The sequence below is a fragment of the Lolium rigidum genome, chromosome 1, assembly GCF_022539505.1.
Source record: "Lolium rigidum isolate FL_2022 chromosome 1, APGP_CSIRO_Lrig_0.1, whole genome shotgun sequence".
Lineage (NCBI taxonomy): Eukaryota > Viridiplantae > Streptophyta > Magnoliopsida > Poales > Poaceae > Lolium > Lolium rigidum.
Window position 1 is genome coordinate 320,842,619 of NC_061508.1, and position 26,861 is coordinate 320,869,479.

Consider the following 26,861-nt stretch of genomic DNA (forward strand, 5'->3'; position numbering starts at 1 on the left):
CGCCTCGTCGGCCGCCCTCGCCTCGTCTCCCTCCGCCTCGAGCACGCCGGCCACCTCTCGCGGCGTCGTCGCCGGCGCCTCCCGTCCCGCGTCGGCCGTCGCTGCCCTCGCCGCCGTCGACCGCCTCGGTCTCCATCGCGTCGACTACGTCGTCTACTTCCGCGATGCAATCTGCCTCAACCACCGCGTCGGTGTCGCCGTTCCTCGCGGCGCTTCTCGCCGGGACCGCTCCTCCGCCCCTTGTTCCGCCGCCGATCTCCACGCGTGCGGCGGGCTCGATCTTCGCCAACGGCGCCGGGTGGCCCTTCTCCACCCTGGTCTCCCCGCTAGCCCGTGCGCCATCCCCACCATCGGCGCCGCCTCCTGCGCCAACCCCCTCGGCACCGCCCCTGGCTCCCTCGCCTGCGTATTACACGCCGGCCCCGGCTGCTCCTGCGCCGATCACGGCTCCTTCTGGCGTCCCTGGCGCCGCTGCTCCGCTGCCATCGCAAGCCGCGTCGGCGCCCCTGGTGCCCTATGGTGCTGGTCTATACGGCCAGCCCTTGTTCTATGGTATGCCGCCCCTCTCCTATGGGCCGCACTCTCCGCCGCCGCCTCCACCCGTCGTGGACACGCCGCCTGTTGCCGTCCCTGCCGCTGTGCCTGCTGCTGTACCGGATGCTGCCCAGGCTATACCTGCTGCTCCGTTCCACTTCGCCCATCTTCTGACGGTCAAGCTCAACGCCGACAACTATCTTCTGTGGCGAGCCCAAGTGTTGCCTCTTCTGCGCAGCCACTATCTCGAGGGCTTCGTTGATGGGACACTGCCGTGCCCTTCGGCTGTGATTCAGGTTACAACGGCTGACGGTGCTCCGATGGTTATCACTAACCCGGCGCATCGCCTTTGGGTCGCTCAGGACCAAGCCATCCTTGGCGCTATCCAGTCCTCGCTCACTCCATCGGTGGCGGGCATGGTTGTCTTTGCTACGTCCTCGCGCGACGCTTGGGCCACGCTGGACTCTAGCTTCTCCTCGCAGTCGATGGCTCGGTCTATGGCAATCCGCACTAAACTTGGTGAAATCAAGAAGCTGGACTCCTCCATGTCCACCTATTACAATAAGGTCAAGGAGATGGCGGACATCCTTTCTTCTATTGGGCAGCCTCTCCGCGATGAGGAGTTCACCTCCTTCCTTCTCAACGGACTTGATGAAGACTATGAGGCCCTCGTGGAGAACATCAACGGTCGGGACACTCCTCTTCCGCCTCGCGAGCTCTATGCTCGCCTTCTCAATACTGAGCAACGTCGCCTGAAGATGCGTCCTGATGGTCCCTCTGATGCCGCAGCCAACGCGGCCTACCGCGGTGGTGGACGTGGCCCTCAGCAGCAGCCGCGCGCGCCAGGTGGGCCTTCGCCGCAGCCACGCCAGCCAGCCCCACCGCCCCGCCCCAACAGCAACACTGCTGGCCGCGGCCGTGCCTGGCAGTGTCCGGGCTGTGGCACCAAGGTCCCCTGTCAACTTTGCGGCATTGAGGGCCACCTTGCTTCTCGGTGCCATCGACGCTTCAAGCAGGACTTTCTTGGTATTGGGAATGATGGCCGCGGTAATGAGAAACAAGCGGCTCTCGCGACCCAGGGGTCTACTTCGTCCTACCCTGTTGATCCCACGTGGTACATGGACACTGGCGCTACTGATCATCTGACACATGATCTCTCTCACCTCACCTCGCGGGAGTCCTACACCGGCCACGGCCAGGTTCGCACCGCTGATGGGTCAGGTATGCACATCTCCCATGTTGGCCAGGCATCCCTTGTTACCCGTACATCCAAGTCCATTCATCTTCGTAATGTTCTTCGTGTTCCCTCGGTCACTCGCAATTTACTGTCTGTTAAAAAGCTCACTCTTGATAATGATGTCTTTGTTGAGTTTCACCCTTTTCATTTTTTTGTCAAGGACCGGGTCACGCGGGACGTTCTTCTTAGAGGTTGGAGTCGCCATGGTCTTTACTCCTTGATGTGCCCGCCGCCCCCATGTTCTCAGTGCCGTGCGAGCTTCGTCATCACATTGGCACTCTCGCCTTGGTCATCCTGCCACTCCCATTGTTCGTCATGTGCTTCGTCGTCATGATCTTCCATTTGTGTCTATTAATAAAGAACCTGCAGTCTGTGATGCCTGTCAGCAAGGCAAGAGTCATCAGTTACCCTTTTCAGTGTCAAATTATGTAGCCAAAACTCCTCTTGAGCTTATTTATTCAGATGTGTGGGGCCATGCCCAAACTTCTGTTAGTGGTCACAACTATTATGTCAGTTTTATCGATGCTTATAGTCGCTTTACATGGATTTATCTGCTGAAACGCAAGTCTGATGTGTTTGATGTCTTCTTGCAATTCCAACGTCATGTAGAGCGGCTCCTCAAGGAAAAAATTGTTTATGTTCAGTCCGATTGGGGGGGTGAGTACCGTAATCTTAGTTCTTTCTTTCAGAAGCATGGCATTGCTCATCGTGTAGCTTGTCCTCATACTCACCAACGAATGGCGTAGCTGAGCGTAAACACCGTCACATTGTTGAAACTGGCATAACTCTTCTTGCGCATGCATCTGTTCCTTTTCGTTTTTGGAGTGATGCGTTCGTTACGCCTTGTTTTCTTATTAACAGGCTTCCATCTAGACTTCTCAATATGAAAACACCTGTTGAGCTCTTATTTCATGAACCTCCAGACTACACCTTTCTCAAAGTATTTGGCTGTGCGTGTTGGCCACACCTACGTCCCTACAACAGTCGCAAACTGGAGTTCCGTTCCAAACAATGTGTTTTTCTTGGCTATAGTTCTATGCACAAAGGGTACAAGTGTCTCCACATTCCATCCAATCGTGTCTACATCTCCCGTGATGTCGTCTTTGATGAAAACCTGTTTCCGTTTGCTCCCCCAGTTCCACCCGTGTCCAATACTCAGCCCTTGGTTTCTACTCCTACTTTGCCTGGTCAATTTGATGATGTTGCATATTCTCCTGTTTTGCTTCCTAACCATGGTGCAGGTGTTGGACGAGGTGCTCGCCTTGAGCTTCTGGATGATTCCCCTCTGGCTCCTCCTGCTGCTCCTGTTCACGTCGATCCGGTGGAACCGTGCATGGCCCATGCACCGTCCTCGATCGCCGTGCTGCTGCCCGCGCATGTGCCTCAGCACACTGCCGCGCCTGGCACGTCCTCGCCTTCTGCTGAGGAGCGCCCTGCGTCGCCCCCGCCTGGGCCGTCGACCCCGCCTGGGCCGTCGCCCACGCCTGGGTCGCCCGCGGCGACGCCTGCTCCCTCGTCGCCTGCCTCCTCAGCTGGGCCGCCTCCATCACCGCCCCTGTTGCCCGCGCCACCGTCACCTGCTGCCTCGTCACCTGCGACTGCGTCGCCGGCTGCCTCGCCACCTGTGACCACAGTTCCCCTTCTACCGTGGCTGCCCCTGTGCCATCTCGACCTCACACTCGCAGTCGGAGTGGCATCTCTCGACCTAAGGAGCGCACTGATGGGACTGTTGCTTGGCTTGCCGCGTGTCTGTCTCAAGCGGTTGCGGATCCTACTGCTGAGCCTCGTCATTATTCTGCAGCCATGCAGATTCCTCATTGGCGTCAAGCTATGGACCTTGAGTATCGTGCTCTTCTCAAAAATAAAACATGGTCCTTGGTTCCGCCACGGTCAGGTCTCAATGTTATTGACTCGCAAATGGGTGTTCAAGGTGAAGAAACATGCGTGACGGTACCATTGAGCGCTATAAGGCTCGCTTGGTGGCAAAGGGATTCAAACAACGGTATGGTATTGATTATGAGGATACATTCAGATCCCGTTGTCAAGCCAACCACCATTCGTATTCTCGCTTCCGTGGCCGTTACTCGTGGGTGGTCTCTCCGCCACCTGGACATTCGAATGCTTTCCTTCATGGAGTTCTTGATGAGGAGGTTTACATGCGTCGCCCACACCGGGTTTGCTGATCCTTCTCGTCCTGACCATGTCTGTCGCTTGGTGAAGGCCTTGTATGGCCTTAAGCAAGCTCCTCGTGCCTGGCATGCACGCCTTGGAGCTGCTCTTCGTGCTCATGGTTTTGTTCCCTCTACAGACTCGACACGTCCTCGTTTCGCTCCGGCGTCCAGAGGTCACTATGTATCTCTTGGTCTATGTTGATGATATTATCCTGGTCAGCTCCTCTGCTACTGCTACTGATCGTCTGGTTGCTTCTCTTGGGGCTACTTTTGCTGTGAAAGACCTTGGGAAACTGCACTATTTCCTTGGTCTTGAGGTGACTCATGATGATACTGGACTGTCTCTCACTCAGAAGAAATATTCTCAGGATTTGCTTCGTCGTGCTGGCATGCTAGACGAGTAAGCCTGCTATGACTCCGATGTCCACCGCGGATGTCCTTACAGCCTGCCGATGGTGTGCTCTTGTCTTCTGAGGATGCGACGGAGTATCGCAGTGTTGTTGGTGGTCTTCAGTATCTCACTATTACCAGGCCGGATATATCTTATGCGGTTAACCGCGTCTGTCAGTATTTGCACTCACCCAGAGATCCTCATTGGGCTGCTGTGAAGCGCATTCTGCGCTATATTCGCCATACACCGTCCTATGGACTTCGTCTTCGTTCTGCTCCTTCAGCCTTGCTGTCTGCGTTCTCTGATGCAGACTGGGCTGGTAGTCCTGATGATAGGCGATCCACGGGGGGATATGCAGTATTCTTTGGTCCTAATTTGATCGCCTGGAGTGCTCGCAAGCAAGCTACAGTGTCTCTGGAGCAGCATCTGAAACCGAGTATAAAGCTGTGGCAAATGCTACCGCTGAAATCATCCGGGTGCAAGCCATTGTTACGAGAGTTGCGCATACCGCAAGCTCGTCCTCCTGTTCTTTGGTGTGACAACATTGGGGCGACATATCTGTCATCTAATCCTCGTATTTCATGCTCGAACCAAGCACATCGAAGTTGACTATCATTTTGTGAGGGAACGTGTTGCACGGAAGCTTCTTCAGATCAGGTTTATCTCCTCCAAAGATCAACTTGCCGACATCTTCACAAAGCCACTCGTCCTTGCCCTTGTTTCAAAGTTAGTCGGCGCAATCTCAACTTGTTAGATGTTAGATAACAGAGTTGAGATTGAGGGAGGGTGTTAGACTGTATATGTACGTAGAGCTTCTGTGTATTATACCTGTAACATTGTACATGTTGTACACTATAAATATAAACCCTACGCCAACCCTATTGGGTGTCGAGCGTTCCCAAACCCTGTTTTACACCCCATGACCCTATTTACCAGTTGTACCTAAGCATCTTGGAAATGGCAAGCCACTTATGAAAAGACTGCCCCTTCACCACGACCGCCTGGAACCTCATCTAGTCTGGAGATGACATCGACACCTCTATGCACGACCAGCCCTTCCCTATCATCTTAGAGTGGTGGGACAAACTCATTGATGGGAAGCCAATGAAGGAGCAGTGGGTACTAGTGGTCGCCTTCTCTATGCCCTATGGAACGCTTGGAAAGAAAGGAATCACCGAATCTTCAAGGGTTGTCGGCTCACGTTTATCGAGGTGGCAACGATTGCCAAAGAGGGCATTATGCGTGTTGTGGTATCGTAGATAGGTATGGCATAGAGGGTACTCACGGGATAGATAGAGAAGGGTTAAGCGACCTTGTGTACGGGAGGGCGAGACACACGAGCTACCCAAGTTCAAGATCCACGGCGGTGGCGGATCTCAAATTCTACTATAGTTCACTAGTTGGCCACAAGGCGTCGATTACAATGGTGTGGATTGCTCACCCTAAAGGTTCTTCCCTGGCCAGCTTGTGAAGAGACCGGTCCTAGGATTACACGAAAAGTCATAACTAACTAGAGCTAGCAGTCCAAAGTCGGTGCGTCCTCTGGAGGCGAACTCTCCAAGTATTCAATCTCCAGACTCCGAAGTTCTTCGTGTTGGGCCAAGCCTAGTTGGACAGGCCTTCCGCCTTGCTAGACAACGAAGTGATCTTTGTAATGGGTTTTCTCTATATGGGCCGTCTGGATACGTCTTCAGTTGTCCACCTTATGTACATACCCATAAACTATATCCACAACACAGCGCGGATGAACTTTCATAGTATATATGCATTCATGATCTAGCTTTGCGATAGTTTTGGCATGTGCCGGTGTCCGGTTTTTCCTCTCCTATACAAAAAGGCAGTGCTCGTTCCCGTTGCTAAAAAAAGGAATTATATTTTGTACTACTAAAGTACATTTATCTAGCTTATGCCCCTCTCTTCCCTATTACAGCCGTCTTCTACTATACTGGTATGCAATTCAGCCTTCCCTTTTTTTATCATCTTCTATCTGTTGAAGAGATTGCAATAACCTAATAACACCTTAATGGCACGTTTTGCTCGGTGGTTCCACCGGCAATCAAGCAACATAAAACGACCTCAACTCCTCCACAGCCCACGCTAGCGGTAGCTGCTGCCCTGCTGATTGTGTATGGACGCCAATCAATCATCCGAAGTTCCGAACCAGCGCCACCAACGTGTGGACGGAACCGAGACACAGCCCTGCAACCGCCGGCGGTGCTCGCCCACACGACAAGTCGACAACGTGCCGATCCTCACCCGGGATCTCCCGTCGCTTTTGCGAAGCTGGAAACCACACCACGCTGGCGCCGCGTCGCCGATCCCGTGTAGTGTAGGCATCGATCCGTGGCCAGCTCGGCGACGCACAGCGCGCACGTTGAACTCGTACGTGGTTGGAATGCGGCGAGAGCCATCACGGCCCTTTTGCCAGGGAAGCAGGGTCCTTATCCTAGGCACATTTCATTGGACCAGCACTGCCTCACCGCTGCATGGCTGCGCCCTCTTCTGTGGATAGATTAATTGATGGATATGGACACAGCGTTGCCCTCTCAGCAACTTGGTAGCTGGATAATTAGAGCACCTCTAGCCACGTCCTCCAAACCATCCCCTAAACCGCGTATCTGACTAGTGCTTGTGAACGCTGTTGTTCGCGTACGCGTTGCAAGTGACGTCGCTCCCTAACCGTGTCCCCTAAATGCCGCCCCCAAACCTTAAAAATAATCTATTATATTATATACTAAAAGCAAAATAAGGATGTTTAAAGGAGACACCACGTTAATCCACATGTACTTAAATTATTTAATCCGTTGATCTTAATTATAACGATTGAGATTTAAAGTTATAAAAGTTACGTACACTATAGTTATGTACAACCTGTCACGTAGGTTGATTTGTACAACCTGTCACGTAGGTTGATTTATTTCATCTTTATTCCATCCGAAAGTCACGTTTAGGATGTGGTCTTCCGGGACCAAGCAGTCAGGCCGTCAAAATAACATAGATGTGGTCTGCTAGAAAGGAAAGAAACTGCATGTTGATGATTTGTTCCCATACGACACCACGTGCAGCATGCATGTATGTTGGTACATTTAGCATATAAGGAAAAAACAAAAGCACCTGATTCATTTCCATATAACGTGTTCCCTTCAACATAGGGAGAAGCATATAAGATATTTCCAAAGTACGTAGATTGTAGGTGCCTCTGTTCAACAAAAAGGTAACTAAGCATTTGTAGCTAGCTTAGTTAGACTATGGTTACATGGCAAATCTGATAATATATAAGAAGATCGCATAGTATATATGTATGTGTTTTTTGTCCGCATGTATTTTCAGTATTTCGCCGAAAAACGGTTTTACCAGTTACCGTAAATATTATTTCTACCGGACTAAACTTGCCAGTGTTAATGTAATTTTCTCAAATTTAAATATTTTTGGAAAATTGTGAAAGCATTTATGAATTCATTTTGAATATCTCGGACGGAATACCCGCCGGTATTTCCGATATTGCGAAGAAAGGGAAATAACGGTGCCTAGCGATATTTTTAACTAACTGTGAAAAAAAACCTTGATTGTCCATAGAATTTTTTTCCGCCGGAGAAAGCTACCGTGAATTCAAAATATATTATTTAGAAGACAGGGTACGATTCATGTAGATCTACATGTACATCTATCCGATTGGATCTCACATCAGAAATTGACCTATATTAATATAATTTTCTCAAATATAAATAATTTTAGGAAATTTTTGAAGAATTTATGAATTCGTTTTGAATATCTCAGGCAAAATACCAGGCGGTATCGATGCTTAGCCATAATTTTACCCAACACACAAATAAACCTTGGCTATAAGTAGATTTTATTTTCGCTGGTGGAAAGCTATGGCGAATTCTAAATATATATATTATTCAGTAGATAGGGTACTATCCATGCCAATCTACACGTACATTTACCGGATTGGATCTCACATCAAATGGATGTAAATTAGGTAGAATACACACTACTACCGTCTCTCCCCAGAAAAATAAAAACTCACAATACTGGGTTGTCAAGTGATATCTTCGTAGGAGTATTAACAAAAGGAAAAAAAAACTTCTTACACGAAGCTAGCTAGATCATGGTAGAAATGCAAATATGAGCTAAGATAAAGTATAAACTGGACAATAGGTCGTACCATAGGTTGAGTATATTGATACGTAGGTATGCATGTTTGAGCAATGATCAAAATAAGTGGGTTTCAAGTTTAGTTATGACACATATAAAGCAATAGTGCGGACACGTACGAACAACTTCTACAAAACATTAATATTCTTTGTAGGATGCAAATACTCGGAGGGCAGGGAGACCTGGAAGATTTAAATTGAAATGAGAATAAACAATTGCAATGTATTAGAGAAAAACAATATATTACAACACATACTATAATCCTGAATTTTCACATCTATATCTATCTATTTTTGTGGACTTCCCTACAATGTAAAGTGTCAATTTCCACAAATTAAAAAAGATGCCCTCGCATTTGCGAGGGCCACACTGCTAGTTTAAATAAATAGAATAAAAACTCTTTACTAATATTCAAATAGGTTCAACATAAACACATTACATATAAAACTTCGAAAAAAATATAATTAAATTACATACTCCCTCCGTTCCATTCTATAGTGTCTATAGTTTTTTAGCACGGAAATTAGCACAGAGTGTTCTTTACACAGACCCTAGATTAACGATTTGAGATCAGAGTAAAATGAGGGAAATCGGTAACTTCCTAAACTAACATAACAAATCCCGCAAATCTCTCTGGTTGACTCTCCATATATATGCAGCCAGGTTATATTAAGGAAATAAAAACATTGCTTCCTAAATCTAAGGAATCGTTGGGGTCATACATTAGGAATCTCAATTAATTGTTCTTTAACTACTTCTTATTCTTCTTCGATGATGGCCCCGTCTCGTCGTCGTAACGCTTCCTGCCCGTCACCTCTTCCGAAGAGGCGGTGCCGGCCGACGCGTCGGAGGAACTAGTGTCCTCCTCCTCGTCGCCGGTGCTCGCCGGCTGCGCCTTGGCCTTCGCTTTTGCGTCCGCCTCCGCACGGGCCACTGCCGCCGCCTCCTCTGACCCTTCCTCCTCCGCGTCCTCCTCCATGCACAGCCATTCCTCTGCGCTGTCAACTGGCGACGGGGAATCGTCGCCGCTGCTGGACGTCCGGGCTCTGTCCCACCAATGGCGCCATCCAGCAGGCTTGTCCTCGTTGGAGGTGTCGGATGAAAGCTCGGAGATGTAGCTCATTGTCGCTAGAGGTGTCGGATGGAAGCTTGGATGAATGGCGGTCGGTTGAAGATCCGAAAGCGCCTACGTACGAGTCTAGCGCGGATGAACGGCGGCGCAGAAGTTGAAGAGAGCGGCGGTTGCTCTTCCGAGGAGTTCGCGCTCCATTCCGGCGGTTGGCGCGTCGGTCGATGCGGTTGCCAATGCGACGGTTCCGCTTCCCGATAACTGCACCGTCGCTACGTAGGCGGCGGTTGAGCATCCGAGCCGCTGACGCGTCGGGCTCGCGCCCCCTCTCCTCTCATTTCGTTGTGTCTGGCGTGCCCGGAGCGTCCCCTTTGTAGCGGGGACGAGCTCGAGGCGCCGGACACCGTATTGGGCCGCGCCGGACAAAAAAGACCTTTGAGGCGCGCGGCTGGGAACATTTTTTTGCCCGGCGCGCCCCAAATACCTTTGGGGAACGGTTTGGGGACTGGACTGGAGATGCTCTTACAGCTTGTGACCCTGTGAGTTGTCACCTGTTCTGAGGCAGTATGCAGACGAAATAAATTACCCATTTTCAGTTTTTTCAGTTGATTACAGTTTACACATGAGGAGGAGGATGGGAGACTGGAAAGGAGACTGAAGAAATGCATGGGCCAGGCCGAGCACTATTTTCCCTGATCGAGTGAGTGGCAAGCAAAGGGGCCGGCCATCCGCAGCTAGCCATTTCCTGCGTCTTGATTGAGCCGAGTCCGATGGTATATATACGCGCAAGTGCACCTGCGCCTTTACGAATCTCCTGGCGTTGCCTGGCTGATTTCGGGCGGTTTCTTACCTTGGCTGGCATGCTCAGCTTCCAACCGTTGGGCCTATCTTTCTGGCTGGCGCCTCACGTACGTCTTTTCCTTTGACCGTGTCTGAGATCAGCATCGTGACGTTGGCGCCGTTGAGGTTGGTTGGTCAGCTGTGCTCGGGCCGGTGGCTCCAACTCTCTAACCCTGCTTCTCGAGTTTTGGGCGTGATCGCTATGTTTTACCTTCTGCGAAAGAGTTTCTTGTGCATCTTCTACCATCAGGTTTCCGTGGGCAAATCGAGTGCAACGTTACGATCTTTGAGCAGCCGCATTGTGATCATGCCACATCATGGCATCTCTTTCGAGACGCTGGAGCACGGTACGGCAACGCCTATCATCAGAGAGAGTATCGCCGGGTGCAGGACACGCACGCTAGCTAACGCGTTGTGATGCCGGCCGGCTTGTTGGTGGTTTTCAAAACCTATATGATACGAGTGTGCATATATAGAACATGGGGGCATGTGAACTCACTTTTTAAAAAGTTCCGTTTGTGATATCAAAACATGTTTTAAAAATCGAAACACAAAATGATTTCCCAGATGATCTCAAATATGTGCCCTGGACATGAGTTTCGTGACGAAAAAACTTTTTATTTTGTCTCGGCAAAAAAGTGAAATTTTGCAGGGCTATATAGCGATGATATATGTGACGTATTTTGTCTTTTTAGATTCTGAAATAAAAAAGTGGTTTCTCCGCGAAAACTTTCTACGCATACATGAAACATGCGTACGTACCCGGATATTTTTATTTCAGAATTTTTTAATATTTGGAAAATGCATTTCCAACTAGGGTTCACATGCACCCATGTTCAAACCGGACTTTTCCTATATGATACACACTATATCACTACCAAGTTCATAATTCAATTCGGTTTTCAGGTGTACTAGATGGACCTGGCGCGCTTTGCTGCGCCGTTTTCTATTGATGGTCGTTGTTGAGATATATCATTTAATCACCATTACATTGCATAGACAATTTAATCACCATTACATTGCATAGACAATCTAACAAACTTCTACAAAACTACATGTTTATGGAAAAATATTATAATCATTAGCGGAACTGGCTATTAAGAGTGGATCCTCTAGAGAAATATACTGGCAAAATTTAAGAAATCTGAGCACACACATGCATAGACTGAAGTGTAAACCAAAAGGAATTGTAGATTATTATTTAATCACCCAAAGTGATTTTATAATTTCAGCATAAGGGATTTCCTTACCAAGCGTGACCATATGTTGAAACAAATCTCTATTTGCTGGCCCGAGTTGTGTTCCGGCAGTATGCTAGCCTAGTGAATCATTTGGTGCACCTGTGGTACTAAGACGGCTTGGGCGACTCAGAGGCGGACCACCTGATTGCCACGTGTGATGGCAACATCGATTGTTGGAACGGCGGCCTGGCGTCGCCCTCCTATGCGATGTGCCAGGGGTGGTCTGTGCTCTTCCTTGCAGGAACCTCATGGTGGCATCGCCTAAAGAATGGCCAGAGTGACTTTACACAAACTCCATAAGCTAAAAATATTACAGGAAGAGCCACATTTTCAACTGCGGTTTCATATTTCAGATGAGAAGGCATTCGCCATCTATTATATATTCATATGCTCCCTGCTAAATTTAGAGCAGAAAAGGAGATGCATGTGAAGTCCGCAAATAAATAAATCTACAATAAACCGGTTTACTCTCAAGTAAACAAATCCTAAGAAACAGAGATGACAACCTTTGCCTTGTGGCTTACATATTTCCCTTATTTTTATAAGAACAAGAGAGAACCAACCACATGAAGAAAAGGAGATGCATGTGAAGTCCGCAAATAAATAAATCTACAATAAGCACATGAAGAAGGCCTATGTTACTGTTTAGTACTCCTTGTTATCCTTGGCACATGCAAATAATTAGCATTCAATCAAGAATATCCATGATTTCAACATGGTTACATAATGAAACTATTGCCCGAATAAAAACCAACTACATACCAGGCTAGCATCTCAAAGTTCTGTTCTTGAAGTAACATACCAGCAAGAATGCTTCAACTTGTCCTCATTCCTTCTTCCTTGTAGCTGCCATCTGTAGAAGTAATTAGTAAGTACATCAATTTGACAGAATTAATAAACACACTATAACATCAACAACAACATCAAAGATATTTTCCCAAACAAGTTGGGGTAGGCTAATTAGTAACACACTACTCAACAAAAAAAAGTCAAACTATGCACGGGGCACTTGAGAAACAAAACAACAAGTCCACAAACATTGCTATCAAACAGACAAAATTTGCATATATATAGGAGTGCTCTCCTCTACTGACCAAGCGCATCCATGTGGTATCTATCAATATTTCTAAACATCCACAAAGAAAGATCTTTACACTGGTCAGTAGAACATCAGCTAAGTGGTAATCATTTTTCTCCCAAGCAGAGAAGATCTCCTAAAATATCTGAACAATGCAAGGATTGTCAACAGATGGGATCCACGATACATGCAAGTGGCTCCGTCAGAAACTTATCTCTGAAATACCTCAGACTGCATAATGAGTTAATGACTGAACATATTCATAGAAACATAGGTAGCTAGAAGAAAACATATGGCAAAATCACATAACCACATGCAATTTTGTATTACCTGTCGATTGGATGCAAGATAAACAAGTCATTGTCAGAATTATTTTTGCTGAAAACATTATCACTTTGCTGATAGCTGCATGTGCCTGCCTTTTCCTCAAAAGATTGTCCAAAAATTCTTGTTGTATGTAAGAGCAAGTATTAGAGACATTGCAAAATATAATTTATAATTGGACAGTTGGATCATACCGTTTGGAAAATAGGTACATATTTGTTGTGGCGGTAGTAGAATCCTACCCGGTTATAATTAGTCTAGAGTCCAGTTTGGTTAGTAGTCCAATAGATTTCTAAACAAATCATATGCTAAATAAGCAAGATATAAATGTAGCTAACTATACTTCCACATGGTACCAATCAATCAATATTTGCATGCTAAATTTGTATATCAAGCAATACATACAACCAAGTGTATGCATGTCAATCATTGTGATGTATATAAACTGGACATGAAAATAGACAGGAGATGTGCCCTACCTACATCATTGTGCATGCCCTGCTTTTATCAGTAATGAATCAAGAGTAAATGTAATTACTAATTAGATAGATTTGTTGCAATTTCTGACTATAGTGAAACTTGGAACCTGTCATGTGGTGGAACTACAACAACCTAGCATGTCGCCACAGTCTGAACATGTAATTTCAGATTTCAGAAACTATAGAATCTCCCATCCAAATATAATATTACAACTTGTTAAGTCAATAATATCGGTTGATACATATTTCTTTCCTCGGCTAAGTCCCCTTGTCTCAACAGAAGTACAGTTTTTATGATAGTTGGAGTAGCAATTATCGCCATAGATCACTAATAAGAACAAATCCACTACTCATCATGTAGCTGGCAGCACAATCGAAACGGAAAATCAGCAAAATAAATCCAGCAATGTAGCCTGTAGCAGTAGCTCAGCGAAGACGCGCTCATACAAAATTGGGTAGCAAAGCATGGTGTTGATTCTAGCGTGAGAAAACTGAGGGGAAATTTCGACCTTTTGGTGGCGGTATGTGCACCTGGACGGAGGTGGGTCTTGCCGTCTTGGTCCTGCACATCGTGGAAGCGCGCCATCCAGCGCACACGGCCGCATCCCTGCTGTCGGCGACCTTGCGAAAACGCCGGCGAGGCACGGGCGCCGGAGGTCGCGCTCGGCGGCGTACATGGAGGTCCCCGTGGAGGAGCAGTGGCTCCCACAGCCGGTACATCGATGGTGAGGTCCAGCCGCCCGGCGCGAGACGGGCGAACTCGTCCTCTACGCCCGCCGAAACGGAAGCCCCGGCGCTAGGGTTTCAGAAGGCCGTGGAGGCAGCGGGGCGGGGATGCAAAAGGCTCGTGGAGGGAATCAGTAGTACGTCCTCCACGCGTCCCGATCTACCTGCGCCGGCCGCCGGAAGGGGAGTCGCGATTCGCGACGCCGCCAGCAGGGGAGCATCTAGGTTTGTGAGGCTGCACGATTTAGGTCGCGGGAAGGAGAAGACATGCGGCCACCACGTCGCCGCCCAAGCCCACACGCACCGCCGCAGCCCAGCCACCACCGCAGCGCCACCCAAACCACCACGCCCGCCGCAGCTTAGCCGACGAACAGGAGGACCAGGTGACCCACCGCGGCGGCGAAAAGAAAAGAGAAGGAAGAGAAAGACGGCACGAAGCGATGGTCAAAACCAAGCTGGAACCGACCCCAACAGGGCTCTTCTCGCTTACACGTAGCGCATAATCGCCCGCAGATGCCGAAACACGACACGCATGCGTGCTGTGTGGGACCCGCGAAAATGACAGGCAGAGCGCCCAGGGACGCCCCCAACCCTGGGAGCTTAGGGCATCTCCAACCGGGCGACCCAAACGGACGGCCCAGCGCGTCCGTTTTGGGCCGTTTGCGTGGCCGAACGGACACCCGGACAGCGCCCCGCGTCCGCGTGTCCGTTTGGGTCGCACGCTGCGCCCAACGCGCGGACGCAACGCAAATGTAATAAAAAAAACATAAATGAAAATGAAAAATGAAAACAACACCAAATAAATATAAACTACTGGTTAATTAAACTTAGCCCTATTTTGGGCAATTTTTACACAAAAGAAAGCCCTATATGGGCTTTAAACTAAAAAAAAAAAGAAAACCCTAGACAGGGTTTGCGAGCACGGTGGCCGCCGGCGATACTCCCGATGAGTACTCGTCGTCGTCGGCGTCGATGACGACGACGCCCCCCGGCGGCGACGCGCTGTTCCGGCTCGACACGCCGGAGGGCACTGGGGACTCCGGCCAGGGCTCCCACTGCGCCCTTTCCCAGGCGGAGCGCGGGTTCGGCGGGCTCGCCGGCCTGCGCAGCCGTGCCCTGCGCGCTGACTCCTGCCGGAGCTGCTCCTCCTCCGCCAGGCGCTCCTCCTCCGCCAGGCGCTCCTCCTCCGCCAGGCGCGATGCCAGGCGCTCCTCCTCCGCCGCCCGCGCGGCCCGGCGCTCCTCCTCCCGGAGCGCCGCCTGACGCGTAGCCTCCTCCTGGCGGCGCGCCAGCTCGAGGAAGGCCCACGCCTCCGCGTCCTCCTGGGCCTTCCTGGCCGCCTCCTCCAGCGCGGAGGTGCGCAGCGCCTCGGCGAGGTCCGGCCATTTGGCCGGCTCGTCGAGATCCTGGCCGCTCGCGGGACGCCGCGGCGCCGCGCTGCGGCCCCGGGTCGTCCTCCTCCTGGGGCTGCGGCTGCGGCTGCGGCTGTGGCTGGGGCGCGGGCTCGTTGATGTAGAGCCCGCCGGGGCGGCGGCCAGCCCGCCTGGCAGGTGTGCGCGGCTGCGCGCGAGGCCGCGCCGTCGCGGATGTGAAGCACGTGCGCCGGCGCGCATCGTGCTCCACCTCGAACCACAAGTCCCAGTTGGGACTTGCGTCGCCGTACGCGGGGTCCTGGCCGGAGGTCCGCCGGCGGCCGAGCGCGGCGCCTCCGGATCTCGGCGAGCGGGCGCGGCCGGAGCCCGGGATGGGCGGCACCGGAACCCGATCTGGGCTCAGGTGCCAGCCGTTGGGGAGGTGCACGTCCCCCCACGGCATTGGGACGCCGGCGTCCCAGAACATCTGCGCCACCGCAACGGTGACGTAGATCCGCTCGCGTCTGGGAGGCGCCGGCGGCCCCATTGCGAACGCCGGCGGCGCGACTTGCCGGCTGCTGCCGGCCTCGTGGTCGTTGGCGGACGGCTCGAACTCGCGCTTCGGGGCCATGGCGGCGCGGAAGCTTCCGAGCTCGCGCGTGCGGCCGGAGTGGAAAGTGGGGACCGGATAGGGACGGTCCCCTTCCCCGATCCACATTTAATAGGGCCTGGGGCACCGACAGGTGGGCCAGCTACGCGGACAGGGCGGACACGCGAGGACGCCGCGTGCCATCCGCGGCCACGCAAACCCGGCCCAGATTTGGGCCGGGTTTGCGTCGTTCCGGACGCCGCGGCCGTCCGTTTTTGCGGTGCGTCCCCGCGTTGGGCCGCGTTTTTGTCCGTTTCGACCCATCCGGACGCGCGGGCGCGGGATGGGTCGCCCGGTTGGAGATGCCCTTAGTGCTCTTGAAAGATATGCTTCCTCTCTCAAACAATTATGTTTCGAAATATCAAAAAAATTCTACATGTACATCTCCATACTACATGTAAATCTTATTTTTAGAGATATTAGACCAGCCCATAGGACCATCCAAAACCAGAATGGTAACCTATGTGTTAGTTCTAATGTGTTTATATGACAATTGCCCCATCAACATAGGTAAAAAGATGGTAGCCTTTAGTCATGCATCTACTAGTCTTGATGACAATTTCAACATAACTAAAACCAGCATTGTATGGAGTGTCACCATATGTTCTAGTGCTGACTACGCCACATGCGAGGATTCACTCGCATCACTAAAACATGATAAAGAAAGTTTCTAAAACTTTTTTGTGATTTAGTGTGTATCACAGTCTTTAAAACCACATGAGAGAATATTTCCTGAGTTGTTTGAACAACGAACTAAGCTAATACGAGTACAATTGACTTCGAAATCTGACGCCCTTCAAGAAACATGAAGCTGGTTTTTAGGAACCAACCTAGTTGCTCTTTTATGTACTAAATTGTTAACACAATTAACCACATAACAATACTTTTAAAATTACTAGACAATATTATTTATTATACTTTTTTCTTGTACCAAAGGAAATGTTGATGCTTTAACCAACCAAACCATATATTTGCTGATACACAAACCATTCATTAACTCGGATTCCTCTAGAGCTAAATAAATAAGATATCATATCGTAGTGTATTAGCTTGTGCAACCTACATGAATTGTAGTTTATACACATATTTTCGTTGATTGAGCCGTTCATGAATATCTTTGCAAACAATTGTAATAAACCATGGTCTAGCAATATCTTGATACATGCTTCTGGGATGTTGATTGATATCTTACCCCAAAGTAAACATAAAATTGGGATTTCACGAAATTAATAGTAAAGTACCGTCCAGAACACTCAACCGTAAACCAAGTAAATTTAGACAAAACCCTAGGGGTCTTTGTTGTTTTTTTTATCTCAATTGTATTGGCAGAAGCACGTTTTCTAGTCCAAGCTGTTATGCCTTCTTGTTCTCCTCCATTGGTGACTTAGAAGGTGATCTTGGGTTTGACCCGAGCTACTCATTTCTCCGCCCCCATCTCCCCGGTCTCCGGCCACAACAAGCCATAAGTTCCTGCCTCCTCTGCTTTCCACTCCAGTGGCAGGAGGAGTTGGGACCCTAGACTTATACTCGGCGCTGTATATGGCCCTTAGAGTAGGGTTCAGCCAACCAGCAACAAGCTACGGTGGTGATGGAGGTGTTGTGCCGAGCAAAATAAAGTTTTCATTACTCTTGGTCCACCTCCCCAGAGACGTTGAGGAGGGCGAGGAATTTTCCGGTGATGGCTCTTTTGAAGTCGTGGTTCGAGTTATGACTTTGTGGTTTTACCAGTTGTCTACTTGTCTTGGTTCATTGTTGTCTTTCCCGGTTGGTGTGGTTTGGCTAGTGTTGGATTTGTTGCAGCGTCTTCTGGCTTCTACTGAAGACTTATTGATGGTCGCTTCAACCACATTTTCCTGTCTTTGCCATGGTTTGAAGGTCTAGAGGCAGCATTGAGCTTTGCTCACGGCGCACCACCAACAACACCAAGACAACATCATTTTTTTTAGAAAGTTGTTCGTGAAAAATCGACTTGTCGTGTGGCCTGTGTAAAAAAATAAAAAATAATGTTAAAAATAAGGTTTTTCACAAAATAAATTTTCTTCTTTTTTTACATAGACCACAAAAAATATCGGGTTTTTCGCGAAACTTGACGAACATACATATATTATGAAGACTAGCAAAGTGCCCGCGCCATGCTGCGGCTATTTTTTTTCACCCTGCTTTTTCTCATGAAGGGCACGTGATCATCATCTTCCTCTTCGTCTTGTGGAGGTACTGGGGTCTCTTTGATTGTCTTGCTGGAGTCCCCGCGACTATGATGAGAATGGCACTTGGTGGCCTTGAGCCTCTCATTTTGTAGCTCCCTTCCCGATGTTGCATTCGCATCGATGTCCTCGGACGTTTTTTTTTATCTCACCACCCGCACCGGTTATATGCACTGTCGAATTGACTAAGTTTACATCTTTTGAAAATTGCCAAAACATTTTCTATCATTTTTAGAAAATCTTTATAAAGGGATTTTTTTATTTATTTTTCCTGGATTGCTATAAACTGAGGATAATTCTAGATTACGGGCAGTAGGTTACCTAAATCGTGTTTTTGCAAGGCAAAGTATTGAACTTATTATGCCTTTTGTACCGGCTCTACACCTGTCATCTCCTATTTTCCGAGCGAAGTTGTATAATACTCGAGGAATTGCACTGCCGTCACACTGCCAAATCAAAATCAACATACTAAATAATCATTTGATTCACACTGCCAAGAGGAAAAGAGCTCAGCTCGATTCACACTGCCAAATCAAAATCAACATACTAAATAATCGTTTGATTCACACTGCCAAGAGGTTAGAGGGGATTAGTGTTCCAGCAAGCTGGGAGAGGGAGGGGCCGAGGAGCCCACTGCCATGAGGCTCGGTCGAAGGAGGCCGTCCTCCACCAGACATGCCCAGCACGCGGGTCACATCGACGGATCGGGGCGACGCGTGCTGGATTGGGCGGAGCGAGCAGGAGAGATGGAGAGAAGGGAGCGGTCGGTCGTGTCCTCCTTGCGCTGCCTGCAGCCCGCCGTCGTCTCACCTATCACCTCGCCATGCTCCTCCCTGGCCGCTACCTCCCGACGCCCAAACACGGTCGTCATCGGGGCTCCTTCAGTTTAATAGCTAAGAAGATTTGATTCGGTACGAAGAAGACTTTGGCGTGAGCTCGTTTTTCCCGATTGGATCCGATGGAGCGACTTACCACGGTCGCATCCGTGTTTGATAGTAAAGATTTACTTCGCCATGAATACACAAATAGGCATGAATATAGAAGATGCATGAAACATAACGGTTTTTGTTGAGAAGGGTTGACATGACCCCTTGTCTGGAGATCGGTAGATAGTGCGATAACAATTATGATATATTTGCAGAATAAATGATGGAATTATTACGATATATGGCAAAACAAATGCTGGAGTTAAATGAGCGTGCTTTGAGCTCAGATTTTTTTAAATTATATATTATCGCAGAAAAATGTTACTACTCTTACATTGTTTTGCCAAAAAAAATCCGTTGCATATTAACAACATGTGCTACCTTACATACACACACGTGGCCTGACACAGCAGCCAGCAGAAATGCACGAGGCCATCCTGACTTATGCGTTGGCTGAAAAAGAAATCACGAAAAAAGATGGTCGCCAGCAGTCGAACGCATCTCAATCCCCTTCGCGCCCAGCAATCTGACCATCGCCGCTCCTCTGATTCATGGCTGGAATGCCTCCTTGCAGCACGCGTCCTGGCCGCTGACATCTCCCTAGTGCCCCCACCCTCCCCTCTATCGTGCTCCATGCGGCAGAGGCAGCGGAGGTGCGCAACCTGGTAAAGGTCGGGCAGCAAGCCGGGTCGGCGAATCGGCCGTAGAGCTTTCTCCCGTCCGCGCTCGCCTGCAGGAGACGGAGGAAGGCGGACTTGATAGGAACTGCAGCGCCGCCTTTGGTTCCCCGCTAGCCATGTGGCGGCCTCCGTCGTCAATCCCCGCAGATAAGAACGACCTCCTGCGTCGTCCCTTTGGCCTCGTGTTTGGCCGCGCTCCCCCACCAGCCCTTGCTGATCGACGACGAGCACCTCGCGCGTCGGGACCCTAGCGTCCTGCGTCGGGCGACTCGAGGCTGAGGCTGTGGGTATGCGCACAAAGCTCGCCGCGCCGTCGAGGACCTCCGCGAGCACGCTGAGCAGCTAGCGGCCGGAACCCCAGTCAGATCAATCGATGAAAACAATCCCCTCCCGCATCAGGCGGCTCGAGGCTGAGGCCGTGGGTATGCGTGCGGCTTGAGACTGAGGCCGTCGGTATGCGTACGCAGCTCGCTGTCGTGGTGATCGAGCGCCCGGCACCGGCAGCAGGTCAGGACGGCGACCTCCACGGAGAGATTTGGGGAGTTCGTGAGTTCGTGCGTGGGTGCTCGGAAAGGCGACCAGGCGTGTGAAGCGGGAGGCCGGGCCGGGGGTTGACTTCCTAATTTCATGGCGAGATGACTGAGAGTGCTCACATGCCTTTGCTTTATCTGCAGTCTATGAAATCGTATGTAGCTCTGAATTCCTTGTGTGTGGCTGCCGCTTGTGTGAACTAAAAGCAAAATCACATAGCAGCTGGATAAAAATTAGAGAAATTAATTAATAGGCTGCGCAGAGAGCCATGAAGAATGCCAATGCAGTGGTGGCGTAATGGTTATGGGTTTGCTCTTCTTTTTGTTGTGCACCTAAGACGTCTGAAAGAAAGGAGGCCGTGGATGTCGCCGGCTCTGTCTTAGCGTGCTCCTACTCCCCCTCTCCCAGCCATCGTCTCGTTACTCCAGGAGAAGGCGACGCGCAGGGGTCGCAGCGCCACGGCCGCCAGTGCACCTCTGCCTTTGCGGGCTCCCCGTGATGGTCGCGTCTCCTCTTATAAACTTGACCCGCGAGGTCATGTTGTTCCGGCGTCGCGACACGACCCATCACCTGCACGCTCTGCCTGGCGCCCTGGCCATCCCCGAGGGCGCCTGCCGGATGTTCGACCATCGAGCTGCTCCCGGCGCGTGTACTCCTTCCAGGCAGCTTCCTGTGACGGTGGTGTCAGTCGGCCCGATCGTGGCCAAACTAAGAAGCTGCTGGCGTAGTACGTCGGCATCACCGGCTCGCCGGAACGCATCATCATCTGGAGCAAGTTCAAGGTCCGGCCCGTGTTCCTGACGCTGCTAGGATGCGGGGCGAAGATGGTGGCCAACATGAGCTTTGCTGCTGGCGTAGTACGTCGGCATCACCGGCTTGCCGGAACGCATCATCATCTGGAGCAAGTTCAAGGTCCGGCCCGTGTTCCTGATGCTGCTAGGATGCGGGGCGAAGATGGTGGCCAACATGAGCTTTGCCGGACGCCTGGCCTGCAGATTTGTTTTGTCAACCTGCAGAACATCACCACGTACGTATTTTGGCAATTTGGCATCGATCGGTGCATCTGTGTACAATGAACATGTTGTCTGGTCGTGCTGGATCGTCATTGGAGGAGGAATCATCCTCGACGGAATCCGAGATGTGAACCGAAGGGATCGCCCCAGAAGTTATCTGTCCGGCATGGATGGAGAAGGAGCGCCCACAGGCAGACCGGCTCGAAGATCTTGCAGACATCGTCGACCAAAAAAACCTCACAAAAGTCGATCGATTGCCGACTTGTCGGTGGAGATTCTCAGGATTTGTTCAATGAACACCTAGGTCAGACAGTGTATATATATAAGCGTTACCTGATACGACCTGGACATCGTACCTGGACATCGAACTCAAGAGTCAAAACTAACCTGATACGTGCCCAATCATATCTGTACGTCGACCTGGAGACCTAACATGGTACGTACCCAATCGTGCCTAGACGCTAGGAGCAAAACGAGACCAGGAATATGTACGGAGGCGTTTGCTCCGGTACAACCCCCTCCTCTAAACTCAAAGCAAACTTAAATACAAGGACGGCTGAGATCGCTTGATACCACTTCGTTTAATATTAAACGGGTATACGTAGCCCTGTACAAAACCCGTATGATCCAACTAAACTATATACCGCATACGTATGTATATAATTATGTATGTACGTGGATTATTAGTGGCGATTCGTCAGCGCGGTGGCGGTCGTGGCCGTAGGGCGGGAGGAGCAACAAAGTGGTGATGGGCAGCCACGAGGCACTGTGAGGCGAAGCTGGACGACACGAGTCTCGGCAATGTCTCGTATGTCCGTACCGGTATGGTTGGGGCGGCGTGAAGGCTAGACGGCGGCGTGACGGCGCGACGAACGGCCGGATAGTCCGCCCCGGACAGTCCGGTGCATTCGCCGGACCGTCCATCGCGTTGGGAACGAGATTAACCGGACTGTTTTGTGGTGCTTGCGTTGGACCTGCCTTGTGGCGCCGGACTGTCTTGTGGTGTTTACGCCGGACGGTCTTGCGGCGCCGGACTGTCTTGTGGTGCCCGCCGGACTGTCTTGCGGCGACTGTATGCCTATACGTGGAAATACTGAGTTTTGGATCCGGGCTTGGATATGGGCCTAAATAATACCGGTTGGGTTTTGTTGAGTTTGGGGAGGGGGTTGTACTGGAGCAAGCCTCATGTACGGAACGTTTTCCCGCCTAAAACGTATATAACTTACCGGTGGCATGGTGGGTAATTTCTCTCTAAGTTTAGGGGTAAATCGGTCAAACAGAGACGACCTACCACGGTTGCATTGCAATTTAATAGTAAAGATGAGCACTTCGAAATATGTTTTTTTTTTTTTGTAGAGGGAGCATATGCACCTGAAAGTCGAATTAAATATCTGATATGGTGACATAAATCAAACGAATTTTGAATTTCAATCTTACACAAATTCTATGAAAATCGATGAATTAAAGGATCCCGTAGTCACCACCCTGAGCCTTAGAAGTTAGACCAAGTACGCCGTACCAGGCCACGGTCCAATTACCTTCGAACCTCTCGGATGCGAGTGTTGCATTTTTATTATGCACAATAATTTCATCAACGATGGTCCATGTACATGCACACAAAACCCCCGTATCTCTCGACGTGCTCATGCTTATTATTATTACATCACAATACATGATCCGATGTACCGGTCGATCCCAAATATAAATAATGATACGCCCTGGGTAGCTAGCTAGAGCAGGTCGGCCATGAGCTTGAACTCCTCGACGGTGATGGTGCCATCTCCATCGCCGTCCATGCACGCGACGATCTCCGCGCAATCCTCGGCACTGGCGGTGCCCATGAGGCCCAGCACCCTGGCAAGCTCATCGGCGCCCAGCACGCCATCGGGCCCGCCCGCAAAGGACTCCAGCGCCGGCACGGCGGCCTGCAGCAGCGCACCGAGCGCGCCCAGCCCGAGCTCGCCGGCGTTCATCACGTCCAGGAACTCCTCCACGCTAAGCAGACCGTCACGGTCGCCGTCGGCGCGCGCCAGCATGTCCCGCGCCTCCGCCTCCGACTTGTTGAGGCCCAGGGAGGACAGGAGGCCCCGGAGCTCGGGGGCGGTGACTAGGCCATCGTTGTCGGAGTCGAACGCCTGGAACGCCTCCACGAGCCTGCTGATGTAGCTCAGCGCCTCGAAGTCCACCGTCAGCGGCTGCTGCTGGTTCGACGGCCGGCGGGCCGGCGTTGCCATTGCGTGAACAGGCACGAATTATACCGGGAGAGACCTTGCTGGGTTGTGATTTGTGATTGCTAGCTCTTGGTTTTGGAGCTCGGTTAGCATATATACACACGGTCTTAAAAAGGCGAGTCAGAGTGCAGAATCTGAACCTTGGACGCTTTGTGTCGACATGGAATAATAATTGAGGATCTTGTTCGTGCCATTGGCAATGCCAAGATAAGCCATTTGGATTCTGGTGTGATAGCGTGGACGATGATGGCTTGATTCTCCAAGTAGGACTGACAAAAAAACATTTGCTTGCGCTGAGAAACAATCCTTCTGTTTTTTAAGAGCATAGTTCTTGTTTAATTTTTCGAGTGACCACGAACTTGTTACAAAAATCCTTCAAAATTTTCTAATTTAATGTTTTGATTTGAAGAAAACATCATATTCTTACGGATGCCTTCATGGAGAAGGAAATCCATGAGACAATTTGTCAATTAAAGTTAAATAAGGCTCCGGAATCGGATGGGTTCCCAGCTGAATTTTATCAAAATTTTGGGAATTAATTAAGGAGGATTTGATGGCAATGTTCAATCAATTGCATGGTGGTGACTTGCAGTTGTTCTAGTTGAACTTTGGTGTCATCACACACTTACCCAAAAAAGAAAATGTGGTACATATACAACAATATAGGCCTAAATGCCTTCTAAATGTGAGCTTTAAAATTTTCATAAAGATAGCCACAAAATGATGGGGATATGCCCTAAGGGGGTGTGTCGCCAGTCCCACTCGCCATGGAGATGAAGGCCCAAGAAGGCTGACTGGGTGACTGGGCCCTGCACCGACCGGGTGACTGGGCCCTGTAGCGACTGGGCCGCAATCCCTGGATGAAGATCCGCGCGACTGGAGAAGGAGATTGCTTGCGAGAGGGGTGGCAAATCCCGGATTAGTAGCAACAGATATGATTCGTAGTTATCTTCATGTAACCCTAGATCGGGGGTGCCTATATAAACCCCCAAGCTAAACCCTAGAGGACACATCATCTGAGATCCAATCTCCCCCTGTAAGCTCTTGGCGTAGCCGCCGACTGAGCCCCCCCCCCCCATTGTAATTCTCCACTGAGCAATAGATCTAGCAGGACGTAGGCCTTTTACTCTCCGGGGGGGCTGAACCTGGGTAAACCCTTGCGTCCTGTGCACCTCGATCCGCAGATGGCAATGTCTCCTTGCCCCCGTATCAACGAAGTGTTGCCCCCCGTAGCACCTGCCGTGGTCATATCCACGATAGTGGCGCCCACCGTGGGGCATGGGACATCAATCCTCCGAGCTGCGGCGAGGCCTTACTCGCCGATACGCCGGCTGATCGCCTCCGGCAGGATGATCGCCATGGGCAACTTCTTCCACATCCAGCCGAGCTCCTACCAGCCGGCCTCCGCGCCCCTCACGCACGCTTGGATGGTGCCGGTCGGCACGATCAACCTCTTCGCCGGGCTCGCCAGCATCAGCGATCCCACTGAGCCTCGCCCTGGCTAGCTGCACGACCCCTTCGCGCCGGGACAACTCCTCACCGCCACTCTCCGTCTTACCGGCGAAGTGTATGTCGAGGGCGAGTCAGCCCTGGAGGACGACGCCGACTCGGCGGCCACGGCGTCAGTCACCGGATCCACCGCCACGGCGTCGATCGCCGGCTCCATCACCGTAGCGTCGCTCGGGGACTCCATCACCCCGGTCTCCCACCCGAGCATCTTCGAGGACGACTCCGTCCTCCCCCTCTTCGGCAGCGACTCCGAGTCGGACTCCGTCGACGCCCCGCACTACCAGTACCCAACCGCCGTCTTCATGGCGGGAGGCGAGGAAGTGCCTCCAAACGACGCCTTCTCCACGCCCCTCCTAGCAACCGCCAACGCAACCGAGATCGAGGCGCATCGGGCGGCCCTTGAAGAGCAGAGGAAGAAGGAGCTCGCCGAGCGGCAGAAATTCTACCTCGAGCAAGATGAAGTGAGAGCCGTGTCTCACTACCGCCAACAGCGCAATCGCCTGCGCATGGAGCACGCTCGCGCGCAGGACTTCCCCAGCGCCCGCCTCAACTTCAACGATCCGGATGGAGAAGTCCGGGCCGCCCGAGTCTAGAACCCCGACATCCCCGAATCGAGTTGGGCCGCCGCCGGCAGAGCGGCGCATGGCGCACCACTGCCACCACCACCACCGCCACCCGAAGCTCCCCGCGTGGAGGCCGACAACGTCGCGGCCGCTCAGGCCGTTCTCGCCAAACTTCCTGAAACGGGAGACGGCGCCATCCTCGTCCAGCATGCTAAGGCCCTAGTCGCCAAGGCCCTGGAGCAACAACACGCCGCCGCCGATTCACAAGGGCGACTCTACTCACGCTCATCCGCCAGCCGCGCCGCTTCATCAGCAGCGATGAATCGCGCGGTCGCCAACGTCAACAACTGCCCGCCACCAGCGCCACGCGCCACCCACTCGACCAACCACCGAGTCGAGCCGCGTCCCGTACGGGCAATGGTCGCCGCCAACGGGCAGCCAATCGACGCGCGCACCCACATCGTCAACGACCAAGATGTAGGGATTCGTTGCATAGAAAACAAAAAATTTCCTACCGCGAGAACGCAATCCAAGCCAAGATGCAATCTAGAAGACGGGAGCAACGAGGAGATGATCGAGACTCACCCTTGAAGATTTCCAAAGCCTACAAGATGAGGCTCTTGTTGCTGCGGTAGACGATCACTTGCCGCTTGCAAAAGCGCGTAGAAGATCTTGATCTCGGTGCCACGATCGGGCAGCACCTCCGTACTCGGTCACACGTTCGATGTTGATGAAGACGATGTCCTTCTCCCCGTTCCAGCGGGCAGCGGAAGTAGTAGCTCCTCCTTGACTCCGGCAGCACGATGGCGTGGTGGCGGTGGCGATGGAGAACTCCGGCGGAGCTTCGCTAAGCGTGCGGGAGAGGTGGAGGAGAGAGGGGGGCGGCTACGGTTTGGGAGAGGGGGTGGCCGGCCTCTATGGGTGCGGCCAGCTTGGTGGCTTGTGGTGGCCGGCC

At 51.2% G+C, this 26,861-nt stretch overlaps 1 protein-coding gene across 1 annotated transcript; it reads right to left on the bottom strand.

Annotated features, from left to right (window-relative positions):
- Positions 1-23,137: 23,137 nt before the first annotated feature.
- LOC124684269 (probable calcium-binding protein CML29) lies at positions 23,138-23,901 on the bottom strand. The gene has a single exon (XM_047218618.1). It carries the CDS (start codon positions 23,835-23,837, stop codon positions 23,334-23,336), a length of 504 nt encoding a protein of 167 aa, XP_047074574.1. The 5' UTR covers positions 23,838-23,901; the 3' UTR covers positions 23,138-23,333.
- Between the last annotated feature and the right edge of the window lie 2,960 nt (positions 23,902-26,861).